Source organism: Tigriopus californicus, chromosome 9 (assembly GCF_007210705.1).
Source record: "Tigriopus californicus strain San Diego chromosome 9, Tcal_SD_v2.1, whole genome shotgun sequence".
In the NCBI taxonomy this organism is placed as follows: domain Eukaryota; kingdom Metazoa; phylum Arthropoda; class Copepoda; order Harpacticoida; family Harpacticidae; genus Tigriopus; species Tigriopus californicus.
Genome location: NC_081448.1, coordinates 1,167,922 through 1,190,411, shown reverse-complemented (window position 1 = coordinate 1,190,411; position 22,490 = coordinate 1,167,922). Strand labels below are relative to the sequence as shown.

General features: G+C 43.4%; 1 protein-coding gene across 1 annotated transcript in view; it reads right to left on the bottom strand.

Moving 5' to 3' along the window:
* Nucleotides 1–833: 833 nt before the first annotated feature.
* LOC131887429 (tyrosine-protein phosphatase 99A-like) overlaps nt 834–22,490 on the bottom strand; it is a 52,790-nt gene continuing 31,133 nt past the window's right edge. The window contains exons 7-18 of the mRNA XM_059236035.1: nt 20,810–21,001; nt 17,383–17,663; nt 12,744–13,027; nt 12,100–12,253; nt 10,494–10,617; nt 9,565–9,782; nt 9,031–9,329; nt 8,622–8,919; nt 5,515–5,686; nt 4,115–4,374; nt 2,618–2,790; nt 834–2,112 (exon numbers count right to left, since the gene is read on the bottom strand). Of these exons, the coding sequence (XP_059092018.1) occupies nt 1,638–2,112; nt 2,618–2,790; nt 4,115–4,374; nt 5,515–5,686; nt 8,622–8,919; nt 9,031–9,329; nt 9,565–9,782; nt 10,494–10,617; nt 12,100–12,253; nt 12,744–13,027; nt 17,383–17,663; nt 20,810–21,001 (2,930 nt within the window). The 3' untranslated portion in view covers nt 834–1,637. The remainder of the gene's footprint in view (nt 2,113–2,617; nt 2,791–4,114; nt 4,375–5,514; nt 5,687–8,621; nt 8,920–9,030; nt 9,330–9,564; nt 9,783–10,493; nt 10,618–12,099; nt 12,254–12,743; nt 13,028–17,382; nt 17,664–20,809; nt 21,002–22,490) is intronic.

The following is a 22,490-nucleotide window of genomic DNA, read 5'->3' as shown; positions in this document are numbered from 1 at the left end:
TGGTAATGAGCAGTGACGTATTTTTCTGTTGAGAAACATCTATAAATTTACCAGGACTGTTCTAGTTCGTTCTGCAAGCAAGTCTTCATGAACACCCATTGTGCGTCCAAGAGGAAATGCGAGCCATGCAGAAGGGAACTTGTCGATACTTCTTTTCGCTCTTTCTCGTTCTGAAAACATGAGAGGAAATCTCGTTCGTTTCGGGACTTCGGGGTGGTGTTTTCTGCTTCAAGTCTCTCTCTTTTTCTTCCCCTTTTGCTTTCTGCGCGTATGTACCACGTTCTGTATCTCGGGCCAGAAGGGGCAGCAGACCTTTGAATGATCCCCCAATCTTCTCCCCTGCTGAGAGGTTTATGACCCTGAGGCTCCCAAAGACCCCGGGTCCAAGAGCACCGAAATTCAAAGGGGGTTGGCACTACGACATGAACTGCCAGGGTTGCAAAAGTCTCCGGCAAATGGTAGAAGTAACATGAAAGAGGGAGAACACTGTCCTCGAAATCAACGTGGTTGAGAGGTGGCAACCCTGGAACCAGGAAACTACTTGCACCCCTTCAAAGTCAAGACGAGACGAGAGTTGATGGTTCTACGTGTGTGTGTGGGTGCCAGTTGTGCTTCGTGTTGTGCCCCATCGTAGAATACATATAACTTTCAAGCGTAGAAGTCTACGCGCTATATACCGAATGGGTGTGCCTGGAACACGTTCTCTCCTTAGCTGAGGGGTTGGATACAAAATGAAAACAAGGAAATGAGAATCCCAGATTTGACAGAATAATAAAAACACCCGGATCAGATTGGGGATGCCGAGTGGATTTTGGTGACAAATTAGGCTTGGCTCCGATAAGAAGTCTTTATTGTCAAAAAGAAAATCGGCAGAGGTATAACAATGAATAATAAATAATGATAATGTTGGCATCAATAGGGTTTGCTAAATTAATAAGAGAGGAAGAGGTGATTAACATCCACATGTACATTTTAACGACTCAAAAATGGCAGTAAAAATAGGTTAGTGATTCAAGGGAAGTAGTCTTAGTAATAACTGTAACAGTATGAATCTTCTGTGTTTGACAATGAATTCTGACTTCAAACGTCTTCAATTTTGCTGCTCGAATACATGGCTAGGGATGAATTGAATTGAAAACATTGAAGGCAGAGCCGGGAAGTAAAGAGGCTAATGGGAAATATAATATTAATACTGTTCATGAACCTTGTTCATAGGCTTCAACCTAAAACCATATCCAGATTAACTTTGTAGATGGCTCCACAGAAATATCAAAGCACAAGCAGCGTTAGCAAAGATTGGAATATCAACTGTACAACACTTGTGAAGAACCTGAGTGGTCCCTAGGGGCCTTGTTAGACGACTCAAATGGCCCCACCACCCTCTCCTACTCAAGCAAAAAATATCCTCACAGTCCATTTCATATCATTCTCCAGGGCATGGCGAACATGGATCAAGAGGTCCATTCAGTCTTAATTTTTTTCTTTAACAATGGCGATCCACCGTCAATGTATAAACGAGAGCATCAGAGGTCGGTTTCAGTACAAATCGGAGCAAACCTCTTCAGAGATCTGTTGTTGTTATTGTAGCCGCCAATATTTACTATCAGATTCCTGTCATTGACGGTGGCGCCCTCTCTTCAGGAAGACGAACATCCCGAGGTACTATTTGTGGCCGAGGAAGACACGCACAACACACCCAATCCGTTGAGTTCAGCATGGCGAAGGAGCGAGGCCGATTCTTGACCATCCGGAGGGATACGCCCACAGACAGAATCGCCCATTTGCTCACTGTATACTTTAGAGACTCTTTGTCCGACAGTAGAACCGTCCGTGTAAACTCGAGAGACTCGGACGCACCCGTTCAGTTGATACGGCGGATTGGACCGCCATTGTTCAATGTCCACAGGCGAGGGAATAGTAGTGCCGTTGTTGGTGACGAAGGCCTCCAATGCACAGTACATAAACAGATAATCCTCCTGGGTCTTCCACGTGCCTGGCCGGGCATAGTGGTACAATTTAGCCATTTGGAACACATCACAACCGCCCTCAAAGTTGAGTTGGTGCCAAAGAGACATGAGGCAGGCAAACGTGGCCGCTTGGGTTCCTCCATATCTAGAAATATACAGGAAAAACAGCTCATGAGTTCGCAAGTTTCTTTATTTAGCACAGTGAGTGGATTTTATCTCCTTTTTTGCTGCCCAGCTAGTTCGGATATTGAAAAAGGGCCAGGTCGATGGACCATTGTGAGAACAGCTATTGAAGTGGGACAGGTTTATTGGATTAACAAGTCCCACAATTCCACATTCAATGGGATTCAGGTCAAGCATGTGCTTGGGCCAGATTTGTGGAGCAAGGAACCACAAGAACAGATTGGAAGCGATGACTCTCTCGCCTAGTTTTGAGATTGAGTTAGTTGTCGTGGGATTCATCAGACTTGGACGAAAGTGTCAATCAGGCACTAGAGTATTGGGTGTTCACGGCTGGTGTCGCCTATGTCTCATCTCTTTTTCCAAATGATCCCATACCAAAGAGTTACTAAACCGTGCCACTTACATCAGAGAAAAGATTCAACTCGAGCGAGAGAACTTTAGAAGAGAGTGAGGAGAGATAATCTTACCGGTCAATGGTGAGGATAGGTCCTCCCAAGCTTTGATGCTCCTCATCAATGGCTTTGATCAGGTCAAATACAGTGGAGAGGGGAGAGCATTGCTGAGGCCAGCTGGGGGCGTGGAAGATCCATACTTGACGGGACGTGGGCGGGGCTGAATTGTTCGGGGAAGTTGGATAGTGCTGAAAGAGGGGAAACGAGCACAAAGGCAATAAGATATAATGGTGCCAATCAGACGTCTCGAGTTGACTGATAATGAGGGAAACGCGTATCCCTGTTTTAGGAAACATGGGTGGCCCAACGTTCTTTGGACCCTCTAGCTCATTGGGGTTCAAACAAAAACATGTTGATGGATTAGTTTGGCGGGAAGGTCGCTAATGCTAACGTGGGTGGAGTCGTTGAGGTAAGCATTTCCGTATTGTGGCAAAACCATTCACTTTTGTAGTTTGTACCCAAACCCAACCCTATGTTGAAAGAGAGGACACTATAGTTTATTTGTGTTAGTTAAACACGGATCAACTCCAAAGTGCATTACATTAATGTCGTTTACTGATAATCTGCTCCTCTTTTCCATAAATAAATTTTGACAAGTATGGGCAAATAATTCAGCAGGAGGCATTTTTCCCCCAGTGAATAGAGTATGACGTTCATTTTGTCAATCTGGTGGGACGACAACTACCAGCACTTTTCGTTAGCGACCTTCAGTGGTCCATGATGCGTATGCATGCATTGGCTCAGAAGTGAGTGCGCTCTCTGCGGTATAGAAGAACTCCACAGAGTCGGCACATAATTGGTAAAAAGTCCATTGTTGGTGGGAACGAGAGGAGAGGGCGAACGAGACTTAAGAGGGAACGAGGACAAAAATAGGAAACACATTGGACCACTGAAGGCGAATGAACGACGGGGAGAGATAAAAAGGGTTTATCCAAAGTTAAGCGAATGCGATGGAACAGCTGGGGTGAAACCAGAAACCATCTTGCCAATGCCTCGAGCAATTCAATGTGAGATTTCGAGTGCTGGCTAAGGCTTTCAAGTCTGATTAGGAAAGGGGACACTTTTCTCGTTATTGTTCCAAACTCCCCAAGGAATAACTGAAACCTATCACAAGACTTTGACGTGCGTTTGTGCGCTTCCACAAACTTTGCTGTATATTCATAGCCTCGAGAAGGTAAATTTCCAAACACCCACAGGCTTTTAGAACAACTTACTTTCTGATCTTGTACCCAATTTGGATGAAGCAGCCCAAATTTTGTGGTCACCCCTTGCGTAAAAAACTTCGGAACACCGAGCGATTTTTCTTTCGGGAACAATCAATAAAGAAATGACTTTTTGCGTCTTGACAAGGATTGAATGGCCCCTTGGAGAGCGAGAGCATGAGGGAACGAGGTGAATATAGACTAGGCAGGCCATACGGCCATTAATTTTGTATGATAAAACGACCATTTAAATAAGTCTACTGAACAACAGCTTCCTCGAAGATCATTTCGTTCTATTTACTCAATTCACCTCAAGAGAGATCCGAATTGCCTTCCACATAGGCGTGTCCAATTCGTCCAAAAGCGAAACCTTCATCTTCTGATAGCCCACGTTGAAGAATATGCCCATACCCGGACCATTCGGCCAAAATGGCAAGCACTCTTGGCCATCAATGGAAGTCAATAGAGTTAGGACGTGAATCTCTTGCTCCCACACCATTTGCCAAAACGTAGCCATCGTATGTTCCAACGGGTGTTGAGCAATGATGAATTCCCTTCGATCAAAAAAACCTGGAACAAGAACGGACAGTCCAGAAATTGATGAAAATTTGTTGCCGTCACTATTTATTGATTTTGCCTCCCTTTGGAGATTGATATACACCTCGTCACAATAAATTGCTCTTTCCCCTTCATCCACCTTCTTGTACCCTAGGAACCTTTGGAACAAGGATACAGAGCCCGCTTATTTGTTATCATCCTGGGAAAGTGGAACAAGAGCTCTCTAACTCCCAAGGAGACTTTTATTGCACTTGACTCAGAAAATCCTCTTGATTTTTCTAGCCTTTCTAAAAATCCAGGCGTGTTTCTGCTCTTGTTTGGAAGATGGTTCCACCGGAAACAATTGTCATTTCTAATCGGCCGGCAAAAAGAGACAAAAAGGCCTTGTGCCTTTTTTCTAACAATAAGAAAACATGGAATATTTTAGCCGTCTTCTTCTGTCTGGATTACAAACAAACTCGATTTGCCATCTCGTTTAAAGGGACGAAGTTTTCAAATTACGCTCGAACGAATCGAGCAGAACTAGCTATTTTTGGGTGGGAAACATTCAATTCCCAGGAATGGAAAGCGTTTGTTACATGGAGTAGTTTTGCAAAGTTTCATCAAGTCTCTTGTACTGTTCAGAGAGTGAAGCAATCTGATTTGTATCATCTAAACGAAAAGGGAAAACGGCTTGGATGGATCTTGGAAAGGAATCATATCTAGTTGGAACACTGCCAAGAAAAAAAAAGGAATTTGAAATGATTCGTTCAATTATTGGAGGGACACATGTTGTGGCTTTTCCAAATGATTGGAAACATTGGTCCCATTCTCAAAAGCTATCAATGTATATTTTCATCTTCTGAGTACACATTTTTCAGAGTGGCCAAAACACCGGGGAACAGAGAAGGGAGCTTAGTATCGGGATTCTGCTAAGACAACGTGGAACAGAATCCGTTGCTTATCAGCTTAAACAGAACCAAGTGTAACGAAAGAAATTGCTTTCCAGCTTACCAGCCCCTCCCTTGACAGACATCGTCTTCTTTTTCCAAGTCCCTTTCCTACCCCCCTCAAACCCAAGCTTTGATCTCTCGAAAGTCAAGTGTTCGCCGCCAAAAGCATATGACCCAAAAAACCTATTGCTAAAGCACAAATATCGGTTATGCAACTCACCCAAAAGCCAAGAAGCGTTGATGTAGTCTGATCCATCTGTCTCCGAGGTTGGGTTCAAGTACACACGTGACGAGTCCGTGGCTAAAAGATCCGGACTTCGATTCTTGTGTTGGTTGAAGATCTTCAGCGCTGAAGAGTACTGAGATTTAGGTGGATGATAGGTGGATAAAATCTGAAGACAAGAAAAAACAAGCTTGAAGTGGGTTAGTCTATTAACACCGTGTTAGGTGATCGCAGTGGAGCAAACAGGCGGGTTTTTTTATTCGAGCGACAAATATTTGTCCAAGCGGATCTGTCGACTCGTCGGAAAACAGGGAACAGATCCACTTCCTCCACTTCCTCTCAGGCTCATTTGCCATATTATTTCCTGTGCTCACTTGAAGCTCGCATATCATGTTATCTGGCCATTGTGTGTTGTCTATATGAGCCTTGCAGAGAAGTGAGGACGAGCACAGTACAGCTGTACGTGGAGTAAAACAAACCATGCTATGTTCAGGGTATTAGTATTAGCTCCTTGACTAGGGACACTTATAGCCTCAAGCCTCTGGACCATGTTTATGGATCCCATAATAGACAATGAGACGATGGATGACCATAGACATGGACTGGCTACGACACGCATCCTTTTTAACAACAAGAAATATTGTTTTTTGGCACTTTTTGTAAGCTTTGGATTGGTGAAATATGTAGGACACATACTACTTTAGTACATACGTACGTAGCTTGGGCGGATTTACATTGAATCACATTTTTCGTCATAAAGTAGCTACTTTTTGAATCATTTTTGTCTGGGAAATCACGTGATGCCTTAATAAAAGCATTTTGTTTAACACTCTCAAAGGCTTTCGCGAAAGATACCAATGACCACATCCTCCAGGATTGGAGTCGTCCACGTTCGCTTGAGTTATAGTCTCATTTGTTAAGGTTTGTGAAAGCGATCTTGTGAAGATCATATCCTGTGTTGGGCTGAGTGTGCTTACATACATAACGAGCTGAGAACCAATAACAATTTCCGAAATTGCTCTCCTAAACCACTCCACAACCACCACTACCACCACCACCACCACCAAGACCACATTTCCAATTGCCCCTTCCACCATAACGCGGTTTCCTCAATGTCCAAAAAAAAGACCGAGTAGACAATGGTTTGTTTTGAGTTGACACGTCCATCATTGGCATGGGTGGATGAGCCAGGGCCAACAACATCGACAGGGATGGGAATGAATGATATTGGCGATTTTTTTCTCGCGGAACCGTCCTATTAATCGTTCCCATTGGAACAGCTGTGCACCTACATACATTCTATCTCAGGATTTATCATTGTTGGGAGGGTGATAATCCTAGATTCCGGGAAATCTTTTCTTACTAGATAAAAAATTAGACTCTTGCCCACAAGTTGCAAAATGCAGTTTTTGCTCCATCCCAAGATATATGATCCGACCATAATTCATTCCATGAGGCGCCCACTACAATTCGATCTCGTTCTGTGGGATGGAATTACACATCTCTGCCAGATCTGACCCAAATCTAGCGTCGAGAAACTGGAGACTAGCTTTTGTTGAAAAAAAATCAAACTTCAATGGGGTAAGACGAACAAAACCCGTAATCCTGGCATTGTTCCTCATCCCTGTGCCCTGTTTGGAAAAGTGAGGTCTTGGGATTCAGCAGAAATTGAAATGGGTCAATCACTTGGAACAATGCCTGCTCACGATCCCATCAATGAGTCTCATTCATACCGTTCCAAAACGGCCCAAGTTTTACTTGAAACAGGAAGTCTTTCATGCTTCCGAGTAATGGGTTGTACTCGTTGAACTCCAATACGTTCAATACCATGGCAGGGAAGGGAAGGGGAAACCTGGCACAATAAAGAGTAGGGCTGTGATCTTATCAAAAGACCGAGTCGAGGGTAGCCTAAAACTCAACCCCCTTCTCCACCTCGAAATTCCCCCTTGATGATAAGCTCAGTAAACGATATGCCAGCTATTTGTCTCTCTTCTATAGTGGATCTTCATCTTCTGGGATCGTTGGAACGTGGGGCAATCAGGAATATGATAAACGCAAAAAACAGGCAATAAGGACGAGGTTGGAGTTTAAAAATGGTTATTGCTAGAAGTGAGAAGGTGTAACTTTTTCCAATAATCAAGAGGATCCCTTTTTGTTTGAAAAGGCGTGTTCCAATTTCAATGGAACGATAACGATGGGAGGAGGACGTGTTTGACGGCTCCGTGATGGTCGTTTTGGGGTCAAACTAGGGATTGTTTCCACGTGAAAAGGGGTTCCAGAGTGTTCCTGTCTTGTTCTCCAAGTCGAGGAACCATTCATGAGATCCCACGGATTAGGAAGACCACTCACTTGAGAGTATACTTGGTCCAACGTGAAACTCAAAGACTGAATAAACCGAATAAACGTGCCATTTAGGCCACGTTTCATGGGGATCAAGGAGGAATTTGGAACCCTTTTCCCTTTCAGAAATGGTTGGAGAACTGGCTGCGAATCCGTACATCCGCCTTGGCCAGGCCACGTTTCATGGGGATCAAGGAGGAATTTGGAACCCTTTTCCCTTTCAGAAATGGTTGGAGAACTGGCTCTGAATCGAAACGATCCATGACATTCTACATTTGGCACTGCAATAAGCGGGATATCTATGGAACACGGCGGGGCAAGTGGATAACCGAGGACAGGTTTGAGTGAAATGGCCCAATTTGTTTTGATGGCGCACAACAAACTCGTCTTGCAATTGTCATACAGATCTTTGCGCGCAAGAGCTTTCTGGCACAAGATTATCTGCATTTTTGCATTTACTCGTTGCCATAAAATCTGATTATGCAACATCCGAACAACCCCTGAAGATGTGATTTGGTGTTTGTTCCTCCTGTTCCTGGATCTGCCTAGAATTCCCTTTGAAACACAAATCTCGTTGCGAGGAAGCCAGTGTCGTGGTTGGAATGCAATTTCTAGCATTTTCTGCTTGTTTGTGGCAAATTGAGCCCGATTTAGGGCAATGACTTGTACGAGGTTGGAATACTCAAGAGAACAACTACCGTCGTTCCAACGCATTTCCATTCGAATATCGTCTCCGTACGATCCAATTTGGGAGTCGTCCTTACCTTGTACTGTTTCTCCAGAATCTTGGAAGGATGATTCTTGTCATCCGTGACGTCGATACATTGAAGACTGTGGATATACCGGGGCATGCAACCTCGATTGATATGTGTCTCTCCGGATTCAATAGCTTCAGCCAAAGCATCATGTATGAACGAGTACTGATCCTCAGTCTGAACCAGATGGTTCCGTTGGGCGCGAATGTGCTTGAGGAACGAGAAGACATTGACATCTCCGCGAGCTTCGATCTGGCGCATCATAGCGTCAATTACGATATAACAGCCCGTTCGGCCCACTCCCGCACTGAAAAAGGACAATTACTAGTTATTGCATTTGAACAAGACACATTCTAACGTTTTCCGTTAGTGATCCTCATATTTGTAAAGGACCCCATGGAATTGTATGGCATCTCACCTGCAATGAACCACGATTGGTCCACCTTCAACCGGGGTGGCATGCGAAGAGTTTCTGACAAAGGTGACCAGAGGCAAGGCATGAAGTGGCACGCCATGATCGGGCCAGGCGGTGAAATGATACTGATAAATGGTCTTCTCTTGAGGCTCTTTGGAGCTCTTTCCCCCATTGGACCTCAGTCGGCGGATGGTGAAGGTCCTCAAAGTGTACGAAGCCAACACATCTTCCCTGATCAGGGTGACCACTACGTCACCATAGGTTTCTGATCCGGCATCCGGCCAATACAAGTCACACTTGGGCTGGGATGAGAAGGAGAGAGAAAGTATTTACTTTGAGTCCCAGGAACCGTTGGCTCATTTGGAACGGGACCCTTTCAACCACTCAAAAGGAGGGGTGGATGTTGAATGTGACGGTAAAAGGATCAAAATTTGGTCCAAACTTCTATTTGAAACTGGACACCCTCAAAGGACTACAGGTCTCTGATTACAAAATGGAACCTGACATGAATTCCGATTGTTCCCCTCACATATTTACCTTGCCATTCTCGAACAGATGCGTGATCATAGCGATCACAATTGTGTTCTGCTCCCAAATCATACGCCAAAAACCATTGAAAGTCCCTGGCGTGGGCCCTTGCGTGGCAATATAGGCTCTGGGCCGTCGAAATCCGTCCACAAAATTTGCATTCAAGTATTCATCCTTGTCCTGCTTGCTCGGTCCCTTGGAACGCAAGCGAACTCGTGTGTGGTCATCTGGAACGAGAGAAAAGCCCAAGAATCTCAAAATAAAATCATAATTCGAAGGGGCTTCTTTCAGGGAATGCCTGCTTTTCTATTGGGAGGCGGTCCTAAAGCCAGGAATGGCGCACAGTGTCCTTAAAGAGGGGTCACTCGGACAGGGATATAGAACTAAATTGCAAATATATTCCACGAGCTCCATGAGTGATGGCAGACTAATGAAAATCTGGACATTCCAATCACTGACAGAAATAACCATTCGGTATAACAACAACGGTATACCAATGAGCGAGATCAAATCCTCGTTGAGAAATGCTCCGGAGCTTTTCAGTACCAAGCGTTTGGTTAGTTGGCAACTCCAAAAGTTTGGTGTTCCAATCTAAATAAAACGTCACATGAACAACATGAGATGATTCAGACAGTGTTTGTAGCCATTTGGGAATGGGTATGTGGAGTGCGACCCCAGTAAAAATCATTAAGGAAAAGCAGTACCAGCAAGGGGGAGAACAATCCACTTAACGTTAATGAAATATGCATGATCCACCTTCCAAGCACGTGCGGTACCATTTTGCCTTGATGTGCCACCAAGACAAACATGCTTCAAACACTTCAAAGGGAGGGAATCCCGCCTTCCAAGGTGAGTGATGCTACCTTTATATGTACGTAGGTTCACTGTATTGTGCGTACATGCAATAGTTAGCGGGAACCGATCAGCAAATTACTTACAGGCCACAATATTTGGGTATCGATTTCTGTCCACGTTTTCTGGATGCTGTGAGTCTTGGGCAGCATATTCATCCAAGCAACTGTCTGCACGGATTTCTTCGTATTCTTTGCTGAATCCGACACCCTAGAATGGAAAGGGAGAGAAGAGATCAAAACTTCACATTCAATGGGATTGATATAAAACCGCTGAAAAGAAATCTTGTTTTTTTCCCTCAGACTCCAACCTAATTGAATCAGTTTGAAGCCGAAAGGCCCCATTGATCCGTTTGGAAGAAGAGATATATTTTGATCCTTAATCATGAAGAATCGTGATCAGAAAATCTTGTTATTGGAAACTGAGAGAGCAAAGATCAAGAAAAGCAATGTAAAGTCACGTCATGGCACAGAAACTGGAACATCTGTTCCACATGACTCCACGCTGGGTTCCTATATTCCATCTCTATCCGCATTCCTATCCTGATAAAGGAAAATAGGAGTGTAGCATGTGGTTTTAATAAAGTCAGTCCACGGAATCATGTTTTTTTTCACTCGTTACTTTTAGTGTCATCAGACATGCTGCGAAGACCACCATCGACCTCGACTGATGCCCTCAATGGAGATGAAGGTCGGCGCTTGCTCCCTCTCTTTCTCTACCTCTGTCGCTCTTCAACTCTCTTGATGATGAAGAGTTGGAATGGTTCACTTAACCCTGATATGACAGGGATCATGGTATTTGCTCAAGGACCGACTTACCAAGCAGGGTCGCCATACAGTACGTAGGTATAAGTAATAAACTAAATCAACGCATGCCGTTCGACCTTCTGAGAATGATGGAAAAGCCCATTGAAGGTCATAAAAATAAACGTATTGAATGGAAAAGTTGTGGAGCTGCTGGATCTCCATTTGATGCACTTTGTGCCAATGGATCGTAATCAATGTCTTTAATCATGGAACGCATGACTACTGGGTCTGAAAATGAATCCCATGGTCTTTTGTGATCGGACAAAAAGGCCATTTAAGCGTGAACAAGAGGGCTTCTCTAGGGAATGGAGGGAAATGCCTGAATGGGGTTCCCAAGAGCCTGGACCAAGATGGACCATTCTTGAATATCGAATAATAACCTTTACAACAATGGAAATGATAATAATGGAACAAGGCTCATTCCAGCTGGTCTTGGGGGCCACTAAAGGCTCCTTAAAGATTCAGGTTCTTTTTGGACCCGGTCAACTCTCCAGATCAGAGGGTCATTCCCGATTGTTTGTGTCTTGAAGGCCCTTATGTTTTTTTCCGATTGCTTCATGGGTGGCCTGCATCTCAACACCTCAAACACTGATTGAACGTCCTTTACATACGGCACACACATGAATAATGAAATGGAGGAACAATTGGACGAGAAGGAAGCATCAGGAGCCAACCAAGCGAATACAGAAAAGACAGGGAACGTCCTTGAACATCCTTGCCAATGCCAGACTTCCGAAGTTTTTCTACATATAATATACCGTAAAGCAACGCTTGACTGCCCTTCCCTGTTCGCTCGATCCGATTGCCTTTTATTCCTCAATTGATTGGCAAGTTTTCGATTCCTCGGTCAGGTTTTAAAGTACCAAAAGACTAGCATAACGCTTACCTGATCCATGTGAAGTTCAGACACATGTTTCTGGAAGAGATGCACAGGAATTGCCCCTTCATCGTTAGAATCCCATCCGGGAAGTTCGGGTGTCGGACCATGGCCATAATACTTCTCTTGGGGGTAATAGTACGAATTGTCCTGAGAATAACGTCTGAAAAAGAAGACCCAACCCAATGATGTCAATGATTTCTGGCTTCTCTCACACTTTTTGTCTATTTCACCGGCCAAAGTGGAACAAACGTGTAAAAAGAGGGGTTGAAACATGAGATCTTGGGACAATTGACAGACAGGGACCACCAGATATACAGAGGGCTTGGTCGGTCGAGTCAGTGTGTAAGAGTACTATGGCAGACAACGGCTGTTCCCTGGAGGATATTGGGACATTCGCTGGCGTTGCATAATTGAAGTGGGACCCACAAGAGGAGAGAACAATAAAAAGTGGAATTGAATTTTCATAATTGGATCCCAGGGCGTCAGCCGTCCTCAAAAGATCCAACTGCCGAATGGACTTCCATCTACGAGGATCAAAATGTGGCCAGAACTTTTTGTACAACTGGTGAGTATCTTGCCGACGGATCAGATTTGTTGAATATTCGCAAGGCCTTTCATTACATTTCCCATCTTTCTTTGAAACACCTTACCTTAGAATGAGGAAGATGAATACTGCCAAAAGCAATCCGAGAGATCCACAAACGATGCCAGCGATCGTTCCAAAGTGCTCCTCCAAGTTGATCAGAATAATGGAATCCTTTTCGGTGCTTCTGGGGCTGAATGTTCTCATGGCCTCACAACCTGGTTGTAAAAGCAATCGCCTCGTTTCCGAGAAATCTCCGAAATGCATGATCCGATCTCCAACTTGAGAGTGGGTGCCCGCTTGGATTTTGAGATCGTAGACTTTATTTGTCGTGAGGTTATTCAAATACATCTGTAAAGAAACGACGGAGAATTGAGTTAAGTATTGATTGGCCCATGATGCGCCAATAGACCAGTCAATAACACATGATTTGAACTTTTGTGACTGATTTGGGAAAATTTCTGTTTTTGAACAAGGCATATTTCTTTCCCAAAAGAAAGAACCCTATCTCAGAAAGGACGGAGAACTTACATTTGAAGACCATTGTTCAAGATTCACCAGGTTTTATGGTCGTCATCAAATTCAAGTTCCAAGCAAATCGAGGCACTTTAAGTTCCATAAAGCAACTCTTTAAGTACTCACAGGGTGGATCAAAATTGTGCCGTTGGTCGCCCGAAAGTTTCAAATCAATGCCTGAACGTGTTTGCCTAACCAGAGTGAAGGTACACTCTTTTTTCAGGGATCTTCATGACTTTTCACTCTAGTCTGGTGAGTCATGGTGACGGTGTAAATTGGATAATGGACCTGTGCTTTCCATTCACGGCAAGGGAAGGGCAATTCTGTCGCCTCATGGGACAACCCACTTTGATCTTCATCATCGCCATCGCGGATGATGATGATGATGATGATGACATTGTCAAACACGGGAGTTCACTCTTCAGTTCCTCCTTCATACAAAGCCTAATTTGCCACATTTCCATCTACCAGCCGTTTCAACAATCAGGATACACCATTCAAATTCAGAGGGGCGACGACATTGACAGATATGAATCTAGCTTTGGGTCATATCATAGCGTAGTGATGTAGAGTTGTTATGTGCTAGAGAAGTTATGTTTCATAGGCAAATCGTCGTGCAGTGGCTTGATGCCTATGCTAAATTTATATGCTATTTACAACTGGTTCGAGTGTAAAAACTGTCTCCTGCTTATGGGATCCATTGACCATGCAGGGCCCATGCAATAGAACACTGGTTTGCAATCTGCCGTGCCTGACCACTGTTTGTTATTTTAGGACAGAGATTGTTAATAAATCTGACCTTAGTAATTTATCAAACAAGTATCCAACTTGGCAAATCCTATCTGTAACATCTACCGACAAAACCCTTTATTGAAAGGGACCTCATTATGACATTCAATTCTATTTTGATTTTAATTTGAACCGGCATATAATTTGACGAATCCAAAACAGCTCTTGGAGAGGAAAAGTGTGACTTGGAGTATATTCCTATTTTTCATCAGATGTCATATTCACCTCCAAAGTTAAATCATAATCACGAGACTTTACAGTTCTCGTCTTTCTTGGGTATTTACTCTATGCTTCCATGACAAAGCGCCATATTCAGCTGTTTGAGGTTCCAATCTGATGGAAAAAGCTTTCAGAGTAGATGCGTATCAGATGATTTGCGGTTCCTCCAATTTGAACAAACCAGACAGACACGCGACCAAGGAACCATGAAAACCGTTCGACAACCAATGTCTCGACAACGAAAAATTCATGATTCCGTTCAAGAACTGATCTTGATATTGGAATCAGGCGGTGTGCTGGCAAGTTTGGAAACACATTGATGGGACCATGGCGTGTTCCCAAATTAAGGTCGCTTGTTTCAGCCGAATGTAATTGAGTGGAAAACGCCACAAAAAAGGCTAAACGGAACACACGATAAAAAGAGGTGTGAAATCCATGTGAACAGAGATCATTCCGTATTTCGAGAACGTTATCAAGCGGTCGTTACCCTGGGTTAATGGTGTACGTACTTTTTTGTTTCTCAATGCGACCCACCAATTTGTGTCTATGAATGATAGCGTTGAATTCAAATGGCAAGAGCTCGTTGATCCAAGGCCTCGACTAAGTAACGAACGAAGCCCAGATTACATAGGGACATTCGGGATTTCTTTGTTTAGGGTGGACATTCGTTTCCCGGGCAAACTAGATCTCGCTGACTCTCTCACGTGCAATTATGGTGAAAACTGTCAGATTGTTCTCTCAAATTAGAGCTGACTCCTTGACACGCGAGCCTGAACGACAGCTACTAGGTAGTATTGCACACTCATAGAAGGTGGTCCACCTGCACTTAACTTACTTCGGGTCCCTTTGCCCTCTCTGTCACTTTCCTCACTTCACTTTCATTCAGCGGGAAACATATCAATCTAGGTAGCTAGCTGTTCATTTCCAAAGGACCTTCAGTTTCACAAAAAGCAAGAACCTTATGAGCAAAACACCCAAAGCTATTGCCTCACACTATATGTTTGGTTATGACAGCAGATATAGTTATGGAAACTTGAAACATTTCGCCTTGGCTTGGATCCTAAAACCAATGAACAAATCATTACTCCTCAACGAAACTTAAACTAATTGATACTCTATATTTGATAGTAAAATATCGATCCCCTCATACATTTTGTTCATAAATAGGTGAGTGTTTAATTGGATTTGGTAGGTCCGGAGAGTGTCTTTTCGCCCCATGGCTTAGACTACCTCTTTCCAAAGCCGGCTAGTATTAATTCAACACCTAGCTACACTTCAGGGTCCACAAAAAACCGGTTTGAACTTAAGCATCTGCAATGCTCAACTTGATTTCCCTTTGTCGGTAACATAACATCTGAGCTATTGTCATTGGCCGAAAACACAAAAAATGTCAATATTTCTGCCTACCCTTGTAAGTTCTTGAAAGATCACGTTATTTACAATGGAGACCCTCAATGTAAAGATGCTCAATATAGATATCTTTACCTGAATGGCGAGATGATAGTGATTCAATAAGTGGCGCCATTTAACTGAGTGAACGAGCAGAAGAACTAAGAAGGATTCAACCGTATCCTGCATTGATGCACAGTATAATACAGAGTATTGTTGTGAGAACTGCTGTTATATACCTACTAAAGGACACTCACTACTCATTGTTTCCATGAAGACGATGTAAAGAAAACTTCTGCGTTGATTATTTCCCTCTCAGCGGAGTTGGGCTTTGACAACGTTGGCCAATTTTGGGTTCAGTTAAACGTCTTTGTTAAAGTTTATAATCTATACAAACACTGCTTAAGGAAGGCACAAAATGAATGAGTTAGCATCAAGGAAGTAAGATCTTATCAACGGTGTACGACAAGCTTATTCATTTGTGCCTTCTTTGACTAACGCGTTCTCACTCCGAAAGTTACAAACTCAAGCATTTAATGAATCAAGGTAAAAGCTGCTAGTTTTCCCTTTACCATCTCTGTCCAGTGATAAAGTCGTCCTTGGTTAAACGCAGTATATAATGTATCAAGACCATACTCTCTTGCTTAAAGCACTTTATTATAATTTGTTTAAACCATCGGGACTAGTATAATTTTTTGAGACTTATTATCCTATCATGATCAATTTCGTCATCATTGCATATGGCTCCCTAGTTTTGAGGGACTAGCAAATGAAGTCCGTTAGATCTGTTTCTAATCATCAAAAACCTTTCATTTTCATGACAATGCCATTTCGTGAGCTATTTGTGGAAATCTTTGAATCGTTGTTGTGCTTTATGTGGAATCTTTGACCGATTGCTTGATAACTGACAGCGAATATAATTGGTCAAGTTTGATCACGTGAACTCAGTCTCGCCCTATGGCCCCAAACAGCATTTTCAATTTACGTGTATTTCCCAAATACTTTTTCCTATCAATCAAGTAAATATTGCAATCTAACCTTCACATTTCCAGTGGCTTTCAGAAGATCAAAGCAAGGTCAGGTTTTGTCTCAATTTGAGACCTTCTTAGAATTTTGTTAACCAAGACTCACTTTCCTTTTGAAGCTGCATAACAAAGTTAATGACACTATGTCATAAGCTGAATGGCTAATGAGAACACTCCTATTCTGTATATATGAAGGAAGATAAGTAGGTGGGAGGGTGAGTGAAAAAATGAGTCTTTGTAAGCCCCAAGGCCCTTTGATTAAGGCATCGCATGTGAACAATTGTCAACGCCACTTCAAGAACTCTCTGAGGTAACTTCATTTGCCCACAACCATGTTTTTTTCCTCTGCGCTCCTAGTTGACAAGAAACAACGTCTGGGGATTAATACTACTTGAGAATTAGTTACACCCAACACATACAACCAAGTATGCTGCCTTGAGAGGCGACTATTACCAAAATATGTTTAACCTGTGGTTAAGAACCTAATCTACTTGTTTGGAACTTGTGTGTAATGACGAACGCATGGCGATTATTTGCCTCACAATTCGCCAGAGGAATCTCCATTTGCAATTAAATATCAGAGACTGAGGGCAATTACAAAAAATGAAACGGTCTTCTCCGTAATATTCGCAAAGCATGCAACATGATGGATGAATCATTTTTCACTCTACAGTAATTGCGATCTCACTCCGCACCAGAACTTTTGGCAAGGTTACAGCCAAAACTAGTGCATTTGCCTAAACTAAAAATCAAGCAAGGCCTTCTTACCATATGGTTCACGGTGTTGTTCACGGTCTCAACCACTTGTCGCTCCCACGTGTCCTGGTCCTCAGGCCGATACATCACGTGGTACACGTCCACAGTACGGTAGAAGATTTTGGGTCGGAGCCACTTCAGGAACATGGTGTTCCCATTTTGACAGGTGAGATTGACGACCAGGGGCTCACCTGGGGCCTTCACATCCGTTCGAATGTAGATGGGTTCGGAGGGTTTGCCTTCGTTTTTGGTGGTGTACGCTCGGATCCACAATTTGTACTCGGTGTACGGCTCTGGAAGAGGAACAATTATTCCTTCAAATATTAAGAACCAGTCGTCTGAAAGGATGATTATTGATTCGAGGAGCGAATGGCAACCGTGTTCGGAGTGTTTAGTCTTTCATTGTGGAAAAATGGGTCAGTGCCTTTGGGGTGTAAAATTCCCATCGGGGCTCCCCTAAGTCGTTCTTATTGCTTGGCACAACAAGCTATGTAGAGAGCAAAACAGAGACGGAACAATGGGTTTTGGAATCCCTCAGAGAGGCAACGGAGAACGGACGCTCTTTCTTCCATGACCACCACTAGCAACAACGACAACAACAACATCATCATCATCATCGTCGTCACCATCCAAACCTTCCAAGGCATCGCCTCCGTCAAGGCTCTCCTTCTCCCTACTGACGCTAAATTAAATATTGGCTGTAAATATCATATGTGAATACAAAATAAAGGCCACCAAAGGCCAAAGAAGGGCGGAAGCATGTACAAGAGGAAGAAGTTGTACACAGTAAACAGTCTGGAAATTGTCACGACGAGGGCTACGACATGTCGACGACCAAGGGGTCTGCTTTTCTTCTCCCCAATGGCCATTGTACTCTAGGACTATATTAAATGGGGGGCTAAGGGAGCTTAGTCCACATTCCATGGAGAATAGAGTAGACTTGTCACATTGGCCGTCCATATTATTTCTTAATGAGAACAAATCTCTGGGTACAAATCTGCTTGTGCTTTTGACCTCATTTAGTGAGAAACGGTACCGTGAGAAGGGCTTTAAGGAGCAATCCTTCAAAACTTATTATGAAGAAAGTTTTTAGTGTCCTTATGCTTGGGAAAAGTGGGAGGGTTGGTAAAAAAGAGAAACCGGGAGGAGAATCGTGGAAAAATATCCTCAAAAAGACACAAAAAAGTTTAGAAAAGATGATGTGAGTGCATGAAACATCCACAGAACTAGGTCATCAGCGTTCCTAAGTTCTAGGAGATTATTATGTTATAACTAGAAGCAATTGGGGAAAAGACATTCAATGGTCCATTTTGGTAGAACCGATCCTCGAATCCAATCAAGGATCTTTCTTCTCCCCCTTTTCTCTCTTGCTCCTCTTTTCTGATTGTAACCAGATTTTGGTTGGCAAAGCATGAAACAAACCACCTTTAGCCTTTTAGTCGATGGAACATCAAGGAATAGTCCTCCAACCAAAAAGGGTTGGGATTTGTTTGGAATATCCGCGGAACATCCCTTGATGAGAAAAGCAAAGAGAAAGGGACGGACGACACAACCAATATACGTACATACACTGGACTGATTGGAACAGGGAAACTGAGACTGAGACTGGGAGAGGGGATAGATAGATAGATAGATAGAGATGGAACGCAAGACATGCACTTATATATTTACCTGCCTGAACATGACAGATCTAGTTATCTGCTTTCAACTACACGAGCAATTTGGAATTCGGACCGAAAGCCAAATAGCCAGCCTTTCCACGACTTTGTTATCTCTCCAAGATACTAAAACTAACATGACTCCATTAAAATTTTGAGCCTCATTTGCAGTTAACCACCATATTGGCCATCTCCTTGTTCCTCCTCCTCCTCCATTTTCTCCAATTACGACAATCCAAGCCAGCAGCGACCAGGGTGGCATAAGAACACGGGGCTTAAAACAAAGCCTCGTTCACCGAGAGCCCCAAACTTGGGGACCACTGGCTTCTTTCCTCCCCATGGCCCTTGTGTGTGTGTCTGTCTGTGTGAGTGTGTGTGCGTGTCTCAACGTGTCCCTCAGCTCCACCATCTTACCCAATAACCTAGCCACCACCCTCGCCTCTTGGGCCATTCCATTTCCTTGTTGGTCCCTCTGGTGGACTTGCCACTTTGGCGAGGGGGCTTGATCCAATTTGCTTTTATAGTGGATTATCTTTGGAAAAATTGAGGAGATGGCCAGTGATGGCCTGCGGATGGAGGGCTGGGCGAAAGCCCGCGGAACAATAGCCAATTGGAAATTGGAACGGATATACTACCTGGTGTGCCCATATAACTCATGAGAGCCCAAGATCCTCTTGATCGGTAATAGGAACCTTCAATACTCAATTTTAAGACATAAACGGCTCATCCCAAGTTTTGGCCTTTCCACGTGCCATGAACTAATAGTCATTGTTGGCCTTGCGGATGTACAGAACCCTTCGGGTAGAATTGCCCAGAGGTAGTTTTATGGGCTTAAAACAAAATGAGGATGATTGGGTAGGGGATTGAGAGAAAGACAGAAGATGAGCGGGCGCTCTCCATGCCTCCCATGGGATTGGGTCAATGTAAGGCGCACCTCGGCTTGGCAAATTACTCCAGCCATTCTAGGGAAAAGGAACTCTTGAGGTAAATCTCCTCGGTATTATTTGATATCTTTTTAGACTAATCTATCATCGTGGTAAAGGTAGAGATGAATAGAGTAATCACTAAATGGGCTCTCAAAAAAAATGTTCCATTCTCAAATAGAGAGTGTTCGCATCCAAACCATCAATTTCGCTGGATAGAAACGGGTTCTAAGAGCAGCGTAAACGAGCGCACGTAGGTTTCTCAATATTTTGCCAAAAAAACCACCTTCTTCTGCTCAGGCACGCAGGACTTAAACTCAACAGGATGATTAGATTCAAGACAGCGATCATGAGAAACCAAAGTGTGATTTGGACATCTCAATTAATGGGCTGAAATGTCACTTTGAAAGCCGAAAGAATTGTTGAACATGAAAGCGATTGTTAACAAAAATCAAACCTCACTCCAGGAGGTCCTTCAACCAACGACCCAACTACAATGGACAGACAAGTGGGTGAAACCAGAGGGTTCAAGACGTGAAAGACATACCCTTCAAGTACTGCACTGAGAGTGAGAAGAAGGGGAGAGAAGAAGGAAAAAGTGCTCCTGGGGTGTCAATTTCGAAGAAATGGACTTTTGAGGGGAGAACATATTCGTTTTTGCTTTCATGTGGAGAAACTATGTAGACACGATGATTAGCCTCCCCGGAGTCCAAGCGGTTGAATATGGGTAAATTATTCACTTCAGCCCCGCATAATGACAGGATTTGATTTTTTCCTCCTCCCTCCCTCCCTGCCTTTTCTGCCTTTGCATACAGTACCAGACTCGAATATATTCTTTGATCCGTTTCAAGTACTCACCCAATCTGGCCAGTGTTTCGATCATCGCCGACTTGTTATCCTTCACCGTTTGCACAGAAGTGACATTATTATGCAAATAATAGATGCGATATCCTTGGAGGATGCCGTTGGCCCTGGCTGGTTCCCACCACGACACTTGGAAACTCGAATCCGTCACACTGAGCAAGCGCACATTCCGCGGAGAACTTGGAGCTGCAATAAAGAACGGGGAAGAATGCATTTGATTAAAATTAATGGTTAAACGAACATCACTACATGGTTGAGTAAGGAGGTGAGCCAGACGCTGACTGAGTTCGACAACCAAATTCAATCAATTCAGGAGAGAACCGGGATTACATTCCAACTTGGTTGCTTCTGATCTGCTGTGTCTGATATGGAGTTTCTAAAACCATATCGGAAAACGAGCGAGTGCATATATGTATACTAACGTGAATGGCCAGGGCCAGTGTGAAGTGTTTTCACAAGGATCCATTTAAATGAGGCTCATTCTCTTAGTAGAATGGAGAGCGCGCATTGCCGTCTATAAAGTGGTGGGAAGGCTTATGTACGCATATATTGTTTATCTAGCTCTTAAGCATCCCTCAAAGGGCTAATAAGTGGAAGACAAACCCCTTGAGAAGTGGCTCGGTTCACAGACACCCACTTCATGAACAGATATCAAGGAGAACACAATGATAAGAGAAATATATTGATACTGGTGGCCGAGTTTTTCAATTGAGACCAATCACTTAGACAAGATATGTATTGAAAAGCATCGTTGGTCATGGCCAAACTTGTCAAGACCAAAGATATTGGAACAAATTGAAATGGATGAGGAAGGACCCAAATTTCTCACAGTGGCTCTTTTTTGCCTCCAGTCCAGGGTCGGTCTCTCCTATGATGACTGTTAAGAAGATGGATCATCATTGTTCCTCCAAAAAAAGTGGGAACAGCCCCACATCACTCTGGCGGGTCTTGAGTTCCATTTCCGCAAAAACGAGTTGGATAATTGAAGGATGGGCGAGAGCGGGTGTTCCTCAGAAACGAGAGAAAGCACCTCGTTTGGTGGGTCGTGGGCAACTCGCAACAACGCAAGAATGAGGACGGATGTCAAATGATTTCCAATTGTAAGAACCGACTCCTAATTATTTTTCGGGTGATCACTCTCATCGCGTTGCAAGCTCTTTGGGAAAGAAGATCTCTTTCCCTTATTGCATCCGCTTACTAGGCCATGATCCTTAGGGAGCATTCAATTGGGACTGAACGCAAGAAAAAAGTGTACAGTATGTCAAGGAACCTAGCAAATTTGCCCGTTGCTCAGGGTGATGTAAGCATGTGTGTGATGAAACCAACTGGTTCGTCAAGGGTTGATTGATTGAAGGCATTGAATTTTAGTCAGAGGACGGTAAAATGTCTTGTCATTTGACAGCTTTTACCATTACATGTAATCATGTCCAAGATCTATACTTAAATTGTTTTTTTTTGGTTGTTATTCTTTCCTTGAAATTACCATTTGGGCATTTTCTTAATTTCCCAACCCATTGCCAACATGATAACCTTCAAAATATTGGTACGTTTGTCAAGCCTGAAGAAAGTACAAAATATCACATTGGTATTCATTCTGAAATGCAACAAGAGAGCCGAAACATCGAGTCAGATGTTCCAGAGCCGGCTCCTTGCTGATGGGTAGACTTCAATCACA